This window comes from Rattus norvegicus, chromosome 19 (genome assembly GCF_021556685.1).
Source record: "Rattus norvegicus strain SHRSP/BbbUtx chromosome 19, alternate assembly SHRSP_T2T, whole genome shotgun sequence".
Classification (NCBI taxonomy): domain Eukaryota; kingdom Metazoa; phylum Chordata; class Mammalia; order Rodentia; family Muridae; genus Rattus; species Rattus norvegicus.
Genome location: NC_141552.1, coordinates 22,970,737 through 22,989,892, shown reverse-complemented (window position 1 = coordinate 22,989,892; position 19,156 = coordinate 22,970,737). Strand labels below are relative to the sequence as shown.

Below are 19,156 nucleotides of genomic sequence, written 5' to 3'. Positions count from 1 at the left end.
TCTTGCTGGGTCAGCAACACTCAGGGAAGCTTGAGATTGCCATAGGCACAGTATTAGGCTAGATATACTGAGTAGATGATACTAAGTTGTTCAGATGGTCATACCCATTTGCATGGGTTCTTAATGTGCACCTAAGGAAAGAGAGATTAATGTCCTGAGAATAGGAAGATCATTTCCAGTTCTTTTCTATCATTCCAGACTGAAAGACTGGTAGGGAGAGAATGGTAAATAATCAAGAATTCACAGATGATGCTTTGAATGAAGGGTGGGTTTCTGTGCTGGTTTTAGACAGGGTCTCAAGTATCCCATGTTGCCCTCTACATGGCTGGCCAGGTTCACTTTGAGCTTAGATGAACCTCCTTCCACTTTCCAATGAATAGGCTTACAAGAGTGGCCTCCAAGGACTGTGAAGACAGCATTAGCCTTTGACAGTTGAGGTGTGCAACCCACAACTATAGTTTTAGCCACCTTTTTCCATGTCTACCAGCTATTTCAGATTGTTGCTGTTCTATGTCTGAAATCAAGGACGCAGAAAAATAACCAGATAGAGAGCAAGGACATGGTGATCACATCCTTGTCTCTTCTGTACGTTCTGGATGAGGTTTGTTAACATTCCAATATTGAAAAAAGCTTTATATAGGGCCCATCACATTAAGGGTCACTGTGCACTGTTCTATCTAAAATGGTCTAATCACACCTGACTACCATATAATACTTCCTGCAGTCATCTTATGAGAAGCTTGAGCTTTTTGCTTTGACTTTTTTTTCTCTTTCTTTCTTATTTTTTGCTATATAAGTTGAGAGAAAGATAGTTAGGGCCATGAATTTGCCCCAAAAATTTGAACTACGGATGTGATCAATCAGTGTTAATGTGTGAATTCTATACAGTATTCATTTTTTACTATGATAGATGCTTTTGTTTTTGGTGTGGTGGCCATTTCCCAGTGTACAGGTGCTGGGACCTTACTCTATCCATTTAATGATGTTTATAGCTTCATTTTAGACATTTATGTCCACCCCCTATATCTCTTGACTATTTTATTTTTCTGACAGAAGCTCATGGTATATGTTACTCAGGCTTGTGAGCAGTGCTCCTTTGTCGACATTGGTGCAGAGAGGAGAACCCCACCACCAGCATGAGGTTCCCGTCATTGGTGGCTCCAATATTGCACTTTCCTCTGCCAACTGGTCTCCACACTGTTCCTAGCACCATAAAGACATCAACTCTTTCTCCTAAGGAATTTTCTGGCAATTGTCGATTGCTAAGCACATGACTTCATGAGTGTTCCCCTAAAACACACACATGCTGTAACCTACCATGCAGACTATTTCTTGATGTGATATAAAGCACCTGTACAGAATGAGACAGGAGAACTTTTGACTGCATATTCAATCTGGTGTGAAATCTCAGGAAGTTTTAATGGCTAATATTGGTGAATGAGGACAATTTGAGTTAGGATGAGACATTTTTGGGCAAGATATGGAAGGAAACATTCATTTAGATGCATAGGAATTACTAAGGTTTTTTATAATCTAGCCTTGAGGAAAATTTGGCTTTGGAAGCAGGAGATGCTCAGTGACTCTGCCCCAGGAAAGTCTCCTGGAAAGGGCACCTCTGCTTATGCTCAGTACAGGGAGAACATTAGCAGGAAGGCAAAGTCTGCTCCCCATGACATCAGCCGTCCCTTCTATGACACTCTATTGTCTGCTAGAGAGTTCTGGCATCCTCTGTGATGTCACCAGTGTTGTAGTGACAACCAGTGCCCTAGTTTCTCTCAGACTGAGTCTGGCGGTTACAACCTAAGACATGTTTTCCCTTCTTCGCAAGCGTTTTGGGAGGGGGAACGTTGATTTTGGAGAGACTAGAGTGAAGGAGTCTGGCCTTTCATCTCAAAGTAATGATGGACAAAGACAGCACTTCTGGGGAATGTGTAGTAAGTTCTGGGCAGTATATTTTGAGCTTCCTGTCAGGGGTCTGCAGGCTTAAGCTGACCTTTCTAGCAATGGGCCACAGCAACTGGAGCATCTGAAAAGGAATTGAATTTCCATGAATATCACAATTCCTGAAAGTCAAGGATTTCAGAACTTTAGATTCTCTGTCCCCACTGGGAGGATATGGTAAGGCCAATGCTATTACACTGTGAACTTCTGGCCTTTACTTTTCAATTCATTTGGTATGTTACATTGATATAATAACACCATGAGGAGTCATGGAGAGTCCAAATTTTCTGAGTTTAGACAGGGCTGCAATGTACTACACTATCTTTGCTTCTTTAAATACAGTGGATATCTGACTGTAGGAACAGGGGGAGAATTGTGCTCCAGGCAATAACCTTATGTTCTTAGGCCTTCTCTGATTTCTTCTAATTGCAGGGTCATTGTTAGCTTTATATATTAGAGATGTGTGTTACAAACATGTTTCTACAATACCAAAATTATTTGGATCGTGTAGAACAAGATTCAGCCTGTAACCTATGGGTACTTCTCGGGCATTGGGTATTTCAAATAGGGGAATTGATAAGTCTGTTGACCATGTCCTCCCTGGAAATGCGTTTTAAATCCAAAGTTGTTGGCCTAGAGTATCAGGGTAGGGCATCTGAGTGTCTCCAATCACTCAAGTCTTGTGGATGGTGAATTTATCATCTGAGTTCTGAAACCACAGGGGTGAGGAAACCAAGCTGTACCCTGTTCAGCTGATAATACTCCTGGAGAAGCCATCTCCATGGTCCATGTAAGCACGTGATGTCCAGCATAGGGCACACCTGGCTGCTTACATCTCTTGGTCTCTATAGAGTAGTGCGAGAACTGAGATCCACTGAGGAGGCCTCTTAAGCATAGACCAATCGCCTAGCAGTGACACTGGGTTCCAGGCTTGTTCTCCTGTTTAGGCCTAACTGTGGTCTATGTACACTCTATGCATTCTCCCCATGCAGGTTCACTTGTGTTCTTCTACCTACAGACGCTGGGAGAGAAACATCCCCTGAAACTGCCCTAAGCAAGAATCAGGCCAAGAAGGAAAAGGAGAGGCTGATTGAAGAGCTGCGGCTCATTACCGAGGAGAGAAATGACCTGAGAGATCGCCTGAGGTTCCTGACAGAGAGATCCAAGAACTACAGGTATGAATCACTCCAAAGGCTCTTGTTTCATTCCTGGGTCTGCAAGGTCACCTTCATCTTATCCTATTAAGGTTTTGGGTTCTAGAAAGCTGTGCCTCCCTAACCACCCTGTGCTAAACCTCACCTCCCATATAGAGGAGATTCAGAACCTGACCCTGAGGATTGAGATGGAAATTGGACTCATCTGCTTCCATTTATTGAAAAACAGAACTTGTAGTCTGAATGAACAATTGAGGAATAAAGTCAGGGAGAGTGAGTGCCCAGTGTGCATTTGCAAAGCCCTTTACAGCTGGTGGCTTTGCAAGATTGGAATTGCAGTCAGTTTATGGGGAGGCTCTGTACTTGCTAGGCAGGGGACTGAGTGCTGGAAGATCCAGGCAGCAGCCTGAGGGGCCTGGTCCCAAACTGTTCATCTCAGTGCTTGACTAGAAGGTCTCAGGCTCAGGCCTGTTTGTTATTGTCTGTGTGTCTTGCCCTCTGAGACAGCAATGGTGCATGCATTTCTCCTAGTTCTCACAGTGCTCTCTGTTTCCATATTTGTCTTTCTCTGACTCTGTTTACATTTCACTTTTTTTTGGGTGTGTCTTAGTCTGTGAGTCTGTGTGTGCATACATCAAAATGCATATGGACAACTTTTAAATGTTTTTATTTCCCTCCACATAGGAATCTAGTGGTCTATGTCTTGGCTTGAGTATTTACTTGTAACACCTTCATGGTGATGTGAATGCTCTGTTCTGGGAGCCCCACTGTCAACAACACAGTTCTTTGACTATGTGACCACTTTTGTCTGTTTATTTTTATTCTTTGTGCAGATTATAATTTTGTTTTGATATATGGTCTGTTATCAAAACAGGAGAAAAGAAATCACAGGTTTCTGGCTGTGTTGGGGTGGGGGAGCATGGAGAGGTGTGGCCTAGGCATGTGATAGCTTAACTGGCTTGACTGCAGATTTCCTCTTGATTGAACAAAGGGAGCCAGGGAGCCCTCCATCTGGATGCTGAGATTCTGGTGTCCTGGACGCAGAAAAACAGGTTTCTGAAGCTGAAGAAGATCCCAATATGTACAATTCAGAAGGTGTCCTTCCAGGACTGGGGTAGTACAGGACCCACCCTGAGTTCATATATTCCTAAATGCTGATGTTCATAGTATTCTATCATTTGGGGCCAGGCCACACTTCAGGCCAAATCCATATTATGAAGGCCTGGAGAGAATGGAGGAGGCGGTCATGTCAATTCTGCACAACTTAGAGATGGAGAACACTGAGATCCATGAGAACAGCCAGAAGCTGAAGAAGGAGATGACCTTCTCTAGGTAAGTCCTGGTCAGAAAGGCTATCACTTGTGGAATGGCCATTTCTGACTTTCTTTGTTCTGGATTGGACAGTCTTCAGCTATGATTCTATCTCTTGTGCTGTTTACACATCAGTGTGCCAGGGTTATTAGGACTCAGTTTTCAGTTCCATAAAAGAGTGTTCCTCATCCCAGGATTGTCTAGGCATCTGCAGAAGGCTCTAGATAGAACAGCACTGATTGAAGTCAGCAGGTTATTAGGCTGACCTGGACCTCTGGGGTCACACCAGGTTTTACAACACTCAGTGCGTGGACCACATGGTTAGCATGACCTTCTCTTGGTACTACTGACCTCTTTTGAGGGTGTTGGCCCACTACTAATTGATGTTGCCCCCATGCATTGGGCTTTAATGGATAGATGTAGATCTGTGTTCTTTTTGAGAGATGTGGACACTAATTGGTGCTCGGGCCAAGCAAAGAATTTATTCTTCCCTGAATTAACTCTTTGTGGTTTGTGCAGCAGCATTATGTGTATCAAGATGTATTTTATTAAGTCTTCATGGGTATCTGGGACCTGGTAGAGTTAGTGGGACTTGGGAGTAGGAATGGGAGAAAGGGGCAGCATGATCTTACTATGCAGACTGTATTTCCAGAAACCTGCTCAGCCAGCTCCTGATGGAGAACACATGCAAGAAGAAGTTGGTCCCACTGAAGCAGGGGAGCAAGGAGGGACATCTTGATTGTGCACTGAACCAGAAATATTTGGTTGACTTCAACAAGAAAGATAAAGACCAGCAACGTCCAGACCCAGCATCATCTGGTAGGGACGAGCAGCTGTGTTAGCTTAACAATATCTGATAAAATTTGCCAATTTGATACATCTGTGCTCTCTCCTACCTCCTTTCTAATTTACACTCACAACCATCCAACCACCTCATGTAATGGCATTGTTCATTGCTCTGTCTATGCACAAGTATTCTGGGAAGTTAAACACTTTTCAGAAATGGAATTATATTGCAAGTATATTTTGCTGATCTTTTTGAAGCTGCAGTCTAGAAATGGTGACAGATGAATAACATACCTCATTATTGCATATCCATGTGATAGATTGGATCCTATGCAGAGTTTTGAACAAGTTCGTGGTTCTTTGACAAATGACACTCTGTGTTAATGTGACTTCTTGTGTAGGAAGCACCTTTCCAGGATAAGAACCAAGTGCAAATGTCAAATTAGTACTTGTCATTGGCTTTAACCTTGGTGACATATGGACATCTCCATTCTTCCGGCAACTCAATGCGGTCACTTCCCATTGCCTTGTTCTTGGTTTGCACTGGTATAAGTCTGGGTCCCATATTGGCAGCCCACATTACAGTTAGGCTTGCCGGGGATTTTGCCCTACCTGCAGAGTTAGCAACAATGATATCAGTTAAAAGGTCCTTGTCGACTGTCCAATAGAACTGAGGTGGTAGAAGGCAGCATTCTGACAGCTGGCTAGCATTTCCCCACCAAATCAGTGTCTTAAAAACTGTGTTCCTCTCCCAGGTCTCAGAAAGTGCAAGAGAGCTGGAATTGGACACACCCCAGTAAGAGAGCTTCCTGAAGAATGAGTTGCTTTCTCAGGAGTCCCTGATGACAAACATCCTGAATGGTAACAATATTTTTTGGATGAATATTCTTCCTCAGAGTTAATTTGTCATTTCTTAGAGACCCTAAATTTATATAACACTAAGCCAGCCTGACTGATTGAGGTCTTACTCACTTTCTTCTTCAGAAAACACAACTTGAGAGACAGCTTGGGGGACCGCCTTTCATTATGTGTGCTAGAGGAGAAACAGCAATACGTCTGTGCTTCTACATGTTCGTTAAGAATATGCTTATGTTTAGAAATTTTTTTGTTATGATTTTAATTGAAGTTTTCTTTTTGTTGTTTCATATTTATGTGTTCTTGTTACTATTTTTCACTTTCAAATATTTTTAAATATTTTTATTCATTTTAATCCTGTTGTGTTATAAAAAAGTATTTGTTATGAATAAAAATTGAATTCTATCTCTTGACTCTTAAGACCATCATTCTTACTCAAGGGTTCTGTGGACCTAGAACTGACAGCTAGAGATGGATCTCTGCATGTTCCATGGAGCCTGGGCTAATAAGTGAATTCAAACTCACTAAGGGGTACCCAGTGTGATAGTGTTTTTTGTGTGGATAATGTGGCTGTGTCTCCAACAAACACTTTATGATGTAATCACTGACATACTTTACCCAATTGTTAGGGGCATGTGGTTCTTCTGAGAGAGCAGCAGATGCTCTAACCTGTGAGTCATCACCACAGCTCCTGCAGGTGGCTTTTGTTATTCCACATGAGGTGCTGTATTAGGTGGACAAGATCACCTATGATTAAATAGAGAGATCTCAGGAGATGTGTGTTCACAGGGAACTTACTGAGCTTGCCTGCTCAACGTGTTAGGTTGCCAGGCATCCCTACAGAGCTCTGGTGTTCTGGACAGCTTCATCACCCGCCTGCTGGCGGTATGAGGATATCGTCTGGGAGAAATTGTGCAGATGACTGAAGCAGAAGTCCGAGGGCTGTGTATCACGTCTCGTGAAATCGTTCTTAGCCAGCCAACAGCTGTGAACACAGGTTTCTTTTGGAGAGCAGGCCTGTGCAGGCCCAGAACCTAGGTGGGACAATTCAAGCTACCCTTTTTCCATGGCCAATCTCAGATCATATTCAGAAAGTATTTCTTGGGCTAAAGAGTTGGCTTAGTGGTTAAGAGCACTGACAGCTCTTCCAGAGGTCCTGAGTTCAAATCCCAGCAACCACATGGTGGCTCACAACCATCTGTAATGAGATATGATGCCCTCTTCTGGTGTGTCTGAAGACAGTCACGGTGTACTTGTGTACTATAAATAAATAAATAAATAAATAAATAAATAAATAAATAAATCTTTAAAAAAAAAGTATTTCTTCCAGGTGATGGATTTCCAATTTATGGAATTGAACTAACTTACTGATGGTGGAAGTGACACAGAGAGTTAAAGTACAGAAGGAATAATCCAGAGTGTCCACCAACAGTTGCTGTCACACCAGGGCTTTTAAAAGCTCAGCTGTTAGAGAAGCAAGGTAGTCTTTGGTCATTCTCAAGCTTAGGTCTTCTAGTCATTATAAGGTGACCATGACACAAAAAGAGTCATCTATATCAAAATAGAGAATAGTAACTAGATTCACACCACACTATCACATTACTACTGTATTTGAGGTTCTCAGTTAATATCTAAGAACCTGGAAGAGGCCTGGGTCTTGCTACACATACTCATAATTTATGTCCCCATTGTCAGCTGAGATTCTTCATGCAGCCTGGGGTCAAGGAGGTCATCCCACAAAGCACAAAACACCCATCTCAGATAAACATGTATGGTTTATTGAATCCAAAACATCCATGAATTTCAGGACACAATTAAATGTTGAAACCTAAGGATAATAGATAGAGAAGAGAATTAAGATTTCTAGTTCATAGATCCAGTAAACACCTTCAACAAATCATAGCAGCAAACTTCCGTACGGTAAAGAAAGAAAAGGCCATAAAGGTAAAACAAGCCTACAGAACATCAAACTAATTGTACCAGAAAAATTCCTCCATTCACATAATAATTAAGACGCTAAATGCACAGATCAAGAAAGAACATTAAAAGGGGTAAGGTATAAATATCTAGTAACAAATAAATTCAGACATATCTGAATTACACAAGACTTCTCAACAGAGATTCTAAAAGTCAGAAAATCTTGGGCAGATGTAATGTAGACACAGGCTCCTATATCCAGCATAATCCTCAATCACCTTAAAAGAAGGATCCAGGTTATTTCATGACAAAACCAAATTTAAAGAATTCTTTTCTGTAGGAAAGCACAACAGAGGCTAATAGGAGGAAAACTCCAAGACAATGAACTAAACTATACCCAAGAAAAACCAAGAAATTAATCTTCTCTCAATAATTTAAAAAAAGAGAAGCACACAAACATAATTTCACCTATAACCAGAAAAAGAAGAGAATGCAGCAATCATTGGCTTTAATATCTGACCAGATCTTCTTTCCCTAATCCCCAAGCTCCCAGAGGCCAAACTGCCAGCCAAAGTGTATGCAAGGATGCTCTATGGTTCAGGTGAGGCCTGTTGCCCACCAAATGGAGATCCTAGAGGTGTGAGGTGGGAATGGATATGTGTGGGTGGGGAAGCACTGTCACATAGGCAAAGCTGAGCAGAAAAGGGATGTAAGGTTTGATGAGGGGAGTGTGGAAAGCAGGACAACAGTTGAAATGTAAATAAATAAAATAACCGTTTAATAAAAAATAGCCAAAAATAAAATAACAAGTAAAAAGGTAAATGAAAATTAAACCAAACCAACCAAACAAACAAACAAAACCCCTGTAGTGTATTGGCCTAATGCTGCTTGTATTTTAATGCTAATTGTAGAACTCAAGACTGGTTAACCCCAAATAACTGACCCTGCTCCCAGTTAACTGTGATTATAATGAAGCCAACAGCCAACAGCTGCACAGCAGAGAGATGGGGGAGGTGAGCTTTGAGGGCTTTGCTAGAGAGGATCATGAGGAGGGAAGAAGGAAGAAGAAGCTGCCATAGAATAAAGGAAGAACGTGTGTGATGGAGAGGAGAGAGGAAGAGGACAGCAGCCATGGTTAAGGGAGAGGAGAGCCTGGTCCTGAGGGCTGTCCAAGGGGAACAAAGAGCAGCCATGATGCTACATAGCCTGTAAGAGTTGAGCCTTATTGTTTGGAAAGTAGATCTGGTCCATGGAGGTCAGGCAGCTTCACAGCTACTGTGCTGACTAATGCACACTAAAAATAAATTTAACACAATATGAGTAACCAGTAAGACAGCTCTGTAGCGGATCCTAAAAGGAATACTTTAGTTTGAAAGGAAGGACAAAACACCAGAGAACACAGGGGATAAATTAATAAAACTAGGAAAGTTAATCAAAGAAGACTGTGAAAACCACAAAAATTAACAAAATGACAAAATTTAATACATAGGTTTAAATAATAATTACATATCACTAAACTCAATATCTAGGGTGGTGGGGCATGAATTCTGCCATGGTCTGAACTCAGAAAGGTGGGGTTGGGAGAAACATGTCTGGTTAAATAGTCCACACACATTGTGTCAATGTGATTTAATCTAAGGACAAAGAAGTGGAGCATCTCTCACGGCTTTCTTCTAACCCCTTGAAAGGATCACTGGGGTGTGGCCTCAGTACTTCATACTTCTTGGTGGGTCAGCGAAACTCAGGGAAGCTTGAGATTGTCATAGTACAGTATTAGGCTAGATATACTGAGTAGATGATACTAAGTTGTTCAGATGGTGATACCCATTTGCATGTGTTCTTAATGTGGACCTAAGGAAAGAGAGATCAAGGTCCTTAGAATAGAAGGAACATTCCCAGTCCTTTTCTACCATTCCAGACTGAAAGGCTGGTAGGGAGAAAGTGGTAAATAATAAAGAATTAATAGATGATGCTTTGAATGAAGGGTTGGTTTTTGTGCTGGTTTTAGACAGGGTCTCACGTATCCATGGTGCCCTCTCCCTGGCTGGCCCGGTTCACTTTGAAGTCAGTGCTTCCATTTCCAATAGACAGTCTTACAAGAGGGGCCTCCGAGGTCTCTAGGACAGCATTAGCCATTGACAGTTGAGGTGTGCAACCCACAACTATAGTTTTAGCCACTTTGTTCCATGTCTACCAGCTATTTCAGATTGTTGTTGTCTATGCCTGATAATCAGGGACACAGAAAAATAACCTGATAGAGAGCAAGGACATGGTGATCACATCCTTGCCTCTGCTGTATGTTCTGGATGAGGTTTGTTAAAATTCCAATATTGCAAAAAGCTTTATATAGGGCCCATCACATTAAGGGTCACTATGCACTGTTTCATCTAAAATGGCCCAATCAGAACTGACCGCCAGACAACACTTCCTGCGAAGTTCCTATGAGAAGCTTAAGTTTTTTGTGTTTTTTCTTCTTTCTTTCTTTCTTTCTTTCTTTCTTTCTTTCTTTCTTTCTCTCTTTCTTTCTTTCTTTCTTTCTTTCACTTTATAGGTTTAGAGGAATGTATTTTGGGCCACGGATCTGCCCCTAGTATCTTAGCTATGGATATGATCAATCAGTGTTAGTGTATGCATTCAATAAAATGTCCATTTTTGACTAAGGTAGATGCTTCTGTGTTTTGTGGGGTGACCCATTGTCAATGTCTAGTGAGTTGGGGCCCTGGGTATGGTCGCATACCCCAGGACACAGGGGGTGCAGAGCAAAGGCAGAAGAAACTGTACGCAGTTGCAAGCTTTATTAATCCTTATTAAGCTAAGAATATGCATTACTACAATTTTCATTACGTCAAGATACCATAAGATCATTATTCCCAGGATACCAGGAACAATGAGGGAAGATTAAACAAATAAAGACGAATAAACAAAAGCTTCTTCTAAAAATATTCATATAAAAAATCACCTTTCTTATTATAATCAAAATATACTCACCATTACCAAGAGAGCTTTAGAACCACTTCCACAGAAACGGGACACAGCAGAACATAATTTAAGGCCAAGTGAGAAAAACATTTTCTTCTCCAGGGCGGCATTCCAGCCCCTACTTGAATCTGTCTTCAGGTCTTTCTTGACCCTGCCTTGGAGCTGCATCTCTATGTCTTAACAATTCCTTCTTCTTTCTTTTGTTTTAAAGTAACACTTTACATAACGTAGCTAAAGGTCCTTGTAGTGGTTTAGTCAGGTAAAAATAAAGCAACATAATACATAATGTACATAAGATTATGGCAAAACTAGCTCCTCCCATGCTATGGAAAATCCTTTGAAGCCAAGCCTTGGGATCTAATCCTGTCAATTGATTAGCCAATAATTTCGCTATTTCCATAGGGGTAGTATCTTCTAGCTGTTTACCAAAAGACATTCGAACATCATATTTCAAGGCATTAATTACTTTTGAAGCACTTTCATTACACTCTAAATAGGCTTGAATTAACTTCCAATCATGTTCTGTGTCATTATCCATATATTTACTAACAGAAAAGTAGTAGGATTTCATCATGATAAGCATTATAAGCCCGATAACTGGCATTGGCCGCCGCAGAAGAAACCATGAGTAAAACACACATTGCTAAGAATAAGTGCTCAGCAGTAAAGGACTTTCCTGAAGGGGACAAAATTATTCCTTTCAGTGCTTAATCGCTTCACCTTACCCCATATAGGTAATAGGGTTGTCACTACATGGATCCTTATCCATTGTTGTTTGTGGACACTAAGAGGAGCCAGGGCCTCAGTAATGGAGGACACCTCCTCATCTCCTGAGAACATCCATCAGGAGAAAATGTAGCTGGTTTAACTGGATTCCTTTGAGGGTAGGGAGCAGTTCTTATTATTCTGTGCTTGGATCCATCTCCCAGGTAACCAGAATAGTCTCCCATCCTGTAATGAGACAAAACCCTCTCCCCTATATACAATGATGTCCCTTCCTGCCATTCAGCATCCCGGGCAATTTTTATCCATACTGTCTGTTCCATGCCTTCTGGGGGGAAGTTCAACAAAGTGTCTATCGGCTCTTGATATAACTTCACCTTGTGGTAAATTAAGAAAATTAATAACGTATAATGCTTGTGCCAATATAGCTCTGGGACTGGTCTGCAAACTCCTTCAGGTTGCATAAGGCCATCTCTTTTCCCCCTTTTTAATTTTATAATTTGTCATTTCAGGGTATGGTGAATTCTTTCAACAAAAGCTTGTCCTTGTGTATTGTGTTCTGTACCAGTAATATGTACAATATGATATCGTTGACAAAATTGTTTATATTGATAAGAAATATATGTTGGTCCATTATCAATTTTAATTTTAGAAGGCAGTCCCATAACAGCAAAAGTTTCCAATAGATGCTGTATAACATGAGCAGTGCGTACTCCTGGCAATGGTGTAGCCCACACAAATTTTGAAAAATTATCTATGCTTACATCTATATGTGAAAGGCGACCAAACTCAGAAATATGGGTTCCATCCATCTGCCACGATGTATTAAGTTGCATCCTTTTGGGATTAATTTGAGATGGAACACATTTTATACGTGAAGACTGACACATAGGACAATTAGCAATAATTTGTTTGGCTTGAGAATAGGGAAGCTTATATTTAATATGTAAATATCCTGTATTGGCATGATTATGACTGTGTTCTTCTGGGGTAGCAAATGCCACTAATTGATCTACCATAGGATTGCCAAGTGCTAAAGATTCTGGAAATTTTGAATGTGATCTAGTATGTGTAATGAATATTCTAGAGTTTCATAATAACAATAGTCCTTTAATATGTGAGAATAACATTTAATATATGCTTAGATGTAGAAACAACAGCAGTCGCAATATTCTGTACTACTCCTACAACATAAGCGGACTCAGCTATAATATTTTTACATCATGAGTAAAATCCTGGAATACATTAATTACCGCTAATAATTCATTTTGTTGTACTGACCCAAAAGAAGATTCTTGTCCCCAAAATTTATCTTTGGTCCAATAAGCCATCTTGGTGTTAGAGCCATCTGTAAACACAGTAAAGGCTGATGGTAATGGATCAACAGAAATTAGTGTATTTATCAAATTTTTTTTTGTATTTTAAAGCAATCCCACAATTTACTATGGGGAGGATGAAATTCAATATTTCCAGTGTAAGAAATCATGGCTAATTGAAAAACCTCAGACATCTGCATTAAATATTCCCCTTTATCTTTGCTTAATGGGAAAACAATAGCAGCACAATCATATCCCCACAGAGTAACAGGTCTTTGTATGCCTTGCTGAATAATTAAAGAAATTTGTTCCTCATTATTTGTTAATGTTTGGTTAAAGTTTTATTTAATATAAACCCATTCTAAAGGCAACACATCCTGAGCGAAAGCGCCTGTAGGATATTCAAGAGTATTTAAACATATAATTTAATAACTCTATCTGGATCAATACGTGCCAAATATGCATCTTTCCATTTTCAGAAAAGATACCCTTGCATGCCTTCATATAAGCATTAATATCCCCAGCCTCCTTTATAGGTAATAATGCTCTCCTGTACTCTTCATTAGCATTTTTAAAAGCAAGCATTTGCAGCAGTTGTCCTCCAGCTTCCTCTCCTACCATTGTTCTTTCCAATGTTAATTTTAATATACATAAAAACTTAATATATGGTTCATAGAAAGCTACTACCTTTTTCAACCAACCAGTATCATCCTTTATAATAAGTCGGTTGGGCCACACCTTGAATCGATGCTGGCCTAATTATAGGAAAAGAAAAGGCAGGTGAATTCGTCATTATCATCTTGTGAATCTAATGGTCAACATGCCATCCTCGGGAAACGACTTAGAAAAACCTGCTTCAGGCAATGGTGCAGAGGGCAAAACTTTTACTTTCGTTTTGTCTTAATGAAGCTCTAGCTTCTTGTTCTGTATTCGTTATTACCCTGTCTGCATTCATGGCCTTGAACACAGTAAAAATTACAGCCCAAAGAGACCAGAAATTGGAATCTTTTTGCTCTGCCTGACAGCCTTTTTCACCTTAACTTTCACTTTGACCCAGATATCAGAATCCCTGGAACCCTCGTCAGGGAACCATGGAGTTTACTCTTGCTGTCTCTAAACACTTTTCTAAACCAGACTGATAGACATGAATTCCCTGCACTCTTAAAGATGCTTAAGCATAGCGAGATGAAGAGAAGATTTATCTTGTCCCATTTCCTTGTAATAAATTGTACTTACCTTATATGACTGTCCAGACTTACCTTCAGGGACCCTGTTCCAGTGCCATAGGTCGACGTCTAGGGTGTTGGGAGCCCTGCGTCCGGTCGCATTCCTTTCTGTGTTTCCCGATGCTCAGTGGCCATGCCACTCCAGCGTGCTTTGAAATGAACCAGTCCGCCGACACCACCACCACCACCACCACCACCACCACCACCACCACCACCACCACCACCACTACCACCAATTTGGTTTTGTAAATAAAGTTTTATTGACATCGCCATACTCAGCATTTACATCCTGTTCAGTACTGCTTCTGGCTGCAGCTGCAGGGCTTAAGAGCCACAGAGCCCTGTAGGCTCCCAGAGCTGAGAGCATTGACCTTTGCCTTGTTTGTGAAAGAGGTGACTGACCCCTGTGCTCGAGGTGGCCTTTCTGTGCCCTTTAACCCATAGCATAGGTCTCTGTGCCATCCTGTCCCTTTGCTATGATGTGCACTTCCTGGTACATTTCCGTTAGCTCTTGACATTTCCAGAGCATTGGGTCTTGCAAATTGAATTTGCATGGCACCAGGAATAGACCTGATAGCAGGGTGTGGGACACTCCCTATGGGGAACCCTGCCCAGGGGCATAAGCTTACTTTTCCAGTCAACTCCCAGAACAGTGAGCCTTTGTGGGACAAGGTACTTCACGACATGACTTGACCTCTCTGCAGTGCACCCAATCCCTGCTTGGCTCAGATGTCCCCCAGAGAGGTTGTGTGTGTGTCCCCAGTAGAGGCAGAACTCTGTGTGGTGGCATTGACATGGCATCCAGGAAAGTCAAAACCAGAGGGACATGTCGGGCAGTTGGAAGCAGATGTCTGCGTCCATGGAGAGAAGGATGGACTAGACACTCCTACAGGGGGTGAGCTGAGAAGCACTTCCTTGGCTTTTTCACAGCAGTGTAGGCTGCATGCCATGCTGTGTACCCATGCTGTGCTGAAGCCCCAGGCTTTGAGTCTCCCACAGCTGCTGTGTCCTGGGTCCAGGGTGGGATTAAGCAGACTTCAGCAGGAGAAAGGTGAAAACCTTGTTTGCAGTGTGGGGATGGCACAGTCATAACACTCCTGCACATGAGGCACCTGACTTAGAGCCGTATAGCAGCTGAGACAAACCAGCTCTGGTGACACTCATCTGCAATGCCAGGCCATGGGGGGTAGAGGCAGTAGGATCAGTTGTTTAATTATCCTTGGCTACACGGCAAGTTCGAGGCCAGCCTGGGCAACTTTGTCTATGAAAATAAGACAAAACTAGGTCTTGACTCTGAGCATCACTGCCTGTACCTGGCATGGTTGCCCCACCCCAGGGAAGAAACCCCTCTGTCCAGAGGCCATAACTGCAGGAGACCCCTGGCCAAGTGTCTATACAGCACCCTGTTTGACTGGTCTGTGCTGAGGACCAACCACGCTCTCCTCAACAGGAAGGACATGGGAGAGGCTGTTTCTGTGAGGTCCCGGGCCCTGAGATGGCCAAGAATAAACCCTGTCCTTGGGAAAGCCATGGAGACTAGGAACCCAGGGGATCTCTGCAAACACCAGGGCTGGAGGGGGACTCTGATCCTCTACAGCAGCTGCTCTCAATCTGTGGGTTCTACATCAGAGCTCCTGCACACCAGACATTTACATTACAGTTCCTCACAATAACAAAGTTACACTCATGAAGTAGCTCTCCAATAAGTTTATGGTTGGGATCACAACATGAGGAACTGAAATAAAGAGTCACAATTTTAGGAACGGTAAGAACCGCTATTCTATAGGAACCCAGGCATCTGCACTCGGTGTCTGGAAGTGTGATAGGCTAGGCTTCACCCTCAGCGATGCCAGCATGTGGGCACCAAGCCTAGGTTACACCCCAGTGCTTACTGGATATGTGCAGGCCTGGTTCCATCAAGAAGTAATAAAGGGACCCTTGGCAAAAAAACACTGGGTACCAAACTGGTCAGGAAAACACACCCCTCTGCTGCAACTCCTCTCAGGAGGGCTAGTCTTCCCAGGAGGCCCCGGCTATATCAAAACCTTGTCTCCCAGTGCTTGCCCATTGGTGTCTTGGCCATATTCAGATTTGAGGGCTTTGAACAGAATAGCTTCCAGCAGATTTGCATCAATGAATCCAACAAGCAGTTGCAGTCCTACTTCACCCAGCGCATCTTCAAGCTGAGGCAGGTGAGAGTGGACACCTATTCCCCAGCCCAGCCCGGCCATCACCCTGAATGTCAGCGATGTCCCTCAGTATCAGCATAATGGGGCCTGGGCACCGTAGGTTCCCCAGGACCTAAAGCTATGTCCTTGAACTAAGTGCCATGCTCAGCCCTTCCAGCCTCTTTCAACCCTTCTGGATGCTCAACTACTCCTGCAGCAAGGCATCAGTGTGCACATTCTGTTATGTCATTTGTGTGTGTCTACAGGTGGTCAGAGCCTGTCCCCTCTGTTCCTTTCTTTTGCTGTATTTGCCTTTCTGAGGAGGCAGGACTCACAGGTATGGGAGGCAGCCACATGCATATTCTGCAGCCATGTCTGACTCCTCTGAGGCTCAGTCCCACTTACACACCTACCCTCCAACCTCCCCACTCCATGTCACCCCTGGAGCTCTGTAGACCTTCCTGCTTTCTGTCTTTATATAACTGGTGACACTGCAGCCCTCAGTGGTGTCATACAGTGTTAGTTTGTCTTTGCACTGCCTGGAGGTCTGACTTAGGAGAATGGCTACCATTCTCATTCCTGTTCAAGGGTCAGAATCTGAATCCTATGTAAGGCTGAATAATATTCCAGCACATGGCTGTGCCATGTTGAATTTACACAGTCACCTATGGATCTTATATTTTGGCTTGTAAACACACACATATAAGACTCAAGTGACACCCAAATGGAGAATTGCTGGAGTCCTCCATGGCTTTCTGAACCGTCTGAGAGACCATCCTGTCCACAGTGTATAGGGCACCATCTACTCATAGCTCACACAGCATGAGAAGATTAGGGAGGGTTAACCTAGCTTCTCTGTCTCCTACTTTCTGCCAGAGTAGCCCTAGCATCTTTCTGTATTGCAGTGAATGTTTAGAACCCAGGAGGATTCCAGCTTCCTTGCTCAAATATAGCAAGTTCCTCCTTGCCTGCTTTGAGACTGAGTCTCATGCAGCCCAGGCTGGCTTTGATCTCACCATTAGTTACGATGGCCATGAACTCCTGGTTCTCATGCCTCAGACGTCTCTGAGTGCTGGGTGACAGGTATGCACCACTCTTAAGTCCTGCCACTGGGACAAGAGTGAGCAGAGCCAGCTCTGAAGCACACACTTTGCTGGTGTCAGGGATGACTGACTTATGATCCTTTCTTCCTTGCCCATGGCCCTTCTCCTTGGTGCATGCCATCCTTCCTCCCTGTGACTCATGGGGGACACCAAGCCTGAGGATATCAGGAAGAAGTTTAGTTACTTCACTGGGTTGGAGGCTGTTAACTTCCTGCGTCAGTAGGTGAGATTCAAGCTAGAAGGTTTGTGGCATGAGAAACTGGAACAGAACTGGAATGGCAGGAACAATCGTCGCCTGGCTCTGAGAAGACCAGGTGGGCAGAAACTCATCGTTGGGCAGGTAGTGAGCTCAAGACCAGGCTGGGCATTGCTCAGCGTATGTGAACAGGTGTGCTTACATGGACATGTGTTTCCCCCACATGGTCACCACTTATCCAGGCACGGTGAATACTCCAAGGAGCTTTTTATGTTTTAACATTGTGTGTGTTTGTGTGTCCATACATACATATACACACATACATTCGTACATATACACGAATACACGTACATGAAAACACATGCCTATACATGACTATACACATTCATGCTCACACACAGATACATACACACCTACATGCATACACACATACACACACATACACACACATACACACATACACACATACATGCATACACACATACACATATACATACACACATATACACACATACAATACATATACACACATACAAATACACCTATACACACATATAGACAGACATATACACACATATACATATACACGTATACACATATGCATAAACACATTCATATCCACACATACATACAGACATATACATATATACTCACATACATGTAAGCGCATGAGTGGAAGCCAGAGGACAGCTTGGCCCTTGGTTCTCTCCCTTTTACCACGTGGGTCCTGGGGATTGAGTCAAGCTCATCAGACTTGACAGCAAGCCCCTTTAACTGTAGAGCCCTCTTGTTGGCTGCCAGTCACCTTTTTCCACAAATTCTATCCATGGTGGAATGTTTACAGTTGTTATTCTCATGATTCCTTCAGCAATAGCGCAGACATCATTTACACTGCATTAGGAGTTATAATTCATGTAGATGTCAGGAGAGCTGGAGGCGTGCGATCAAGAAGAGAGCCCACTTTCAATGTCATTATGTGGTATTGCCTTAGGCCCTTTTATACACTCCCCTGGCTTTGTCTGAGTATATGTTTGAAGTCTCTCTATGACTGTGCAAAGAAGTAAGAGCTAGGGCTGGGCCACAAAATAGGAAAGTACTTGTTCATCCAAAACAAAAACAAAAAACAAACAAACAAACAAACAAAAATAGCTCTAGGGTTAAATATTGGTGCTAGTGCTGAACTACACAGCCAGAAGGTATTTTTCTAAGTAAATAATGCAATATTGGGGATGACAATATGATCAAATATCCTACAACATAAGTTTGCAATGTTACCTACATTTTATAAATCAAGTCTGACCACCGTTTTGGTTGTTTCCAATCATGTCTGAGTGCATCATCACGGGAATCCCAAGGAAAATCAGAAATGGGTTCTTGAAGCTGTTGCACAGGGCCAGTATAGACCTAAATACCACAGAGGAAACCTTGATTCTTATCACAAGGGATCATTCACCATCCCTCCTGTCACATAACTTATGACA

The 19,156-nt window shown here is 42.5% G+C and overlaps 1 protein-coding gene across 1 annotated transcript; it reads left to right on the top strand.

Moving 5' to 3' along the window:
- The first annotated feature begins 1,775 nt into the window (after nt 1-1,775).
- Nucleotides 1,776-6,452, top strand: LOC134483226 (disks large homolog 5-like). Its single transcript, XM_087596351.1, has 6 exons — nt 1,776-1,934; nt 2,960-3,116; nt 4,284-4,427; nt 5,059-5,225; nt 5,948-6,053; nt 6,177-6,452. The coding sequence occupies exons 1-5, from the start codon at nt 1,808-1,810 to the stop codon at nt 6,010-6,012; spliced, it is 660 nt and encodes a 219-aa protein (XP_087452477.1). The 5' UTR covers nt 1,776-1,807; the 3' UTR covers nt 6,013-6,053; nt 6,177-6,452.
- The last annotated feature ends 12,704 nt before the right edge of the window (nt 6,453-19,156 follow it).

What these genes read in the sequence shown, in the direction of transcription:
- LOC134483226 (XM_087596351.1), top strand. Translation starts at nt 1,808, where the DNA reads ATGTTTTCCCTTCTTCGCAAGCGTTTTGGGAGGGGGAACGTTGATTTT. An exon ending in GAGAGATCCAAGAACTACAG is followed by an intron (nt 3,117 to 4,283) that starts GTATGAATCACT and finishes ATTTGGGGCCAG; the next exon opens with GCCACACTTCAGGCCAAATC. An exon ending in TCCAGACCCAGCATCATCTG is followed by an intron (nt 5,226 to 5,947) that starts GTAGGGACGAGC and finishes TTCCTCTCCCAG; the next exon opens with GTCTCAGAAAGTGCAAGAGA.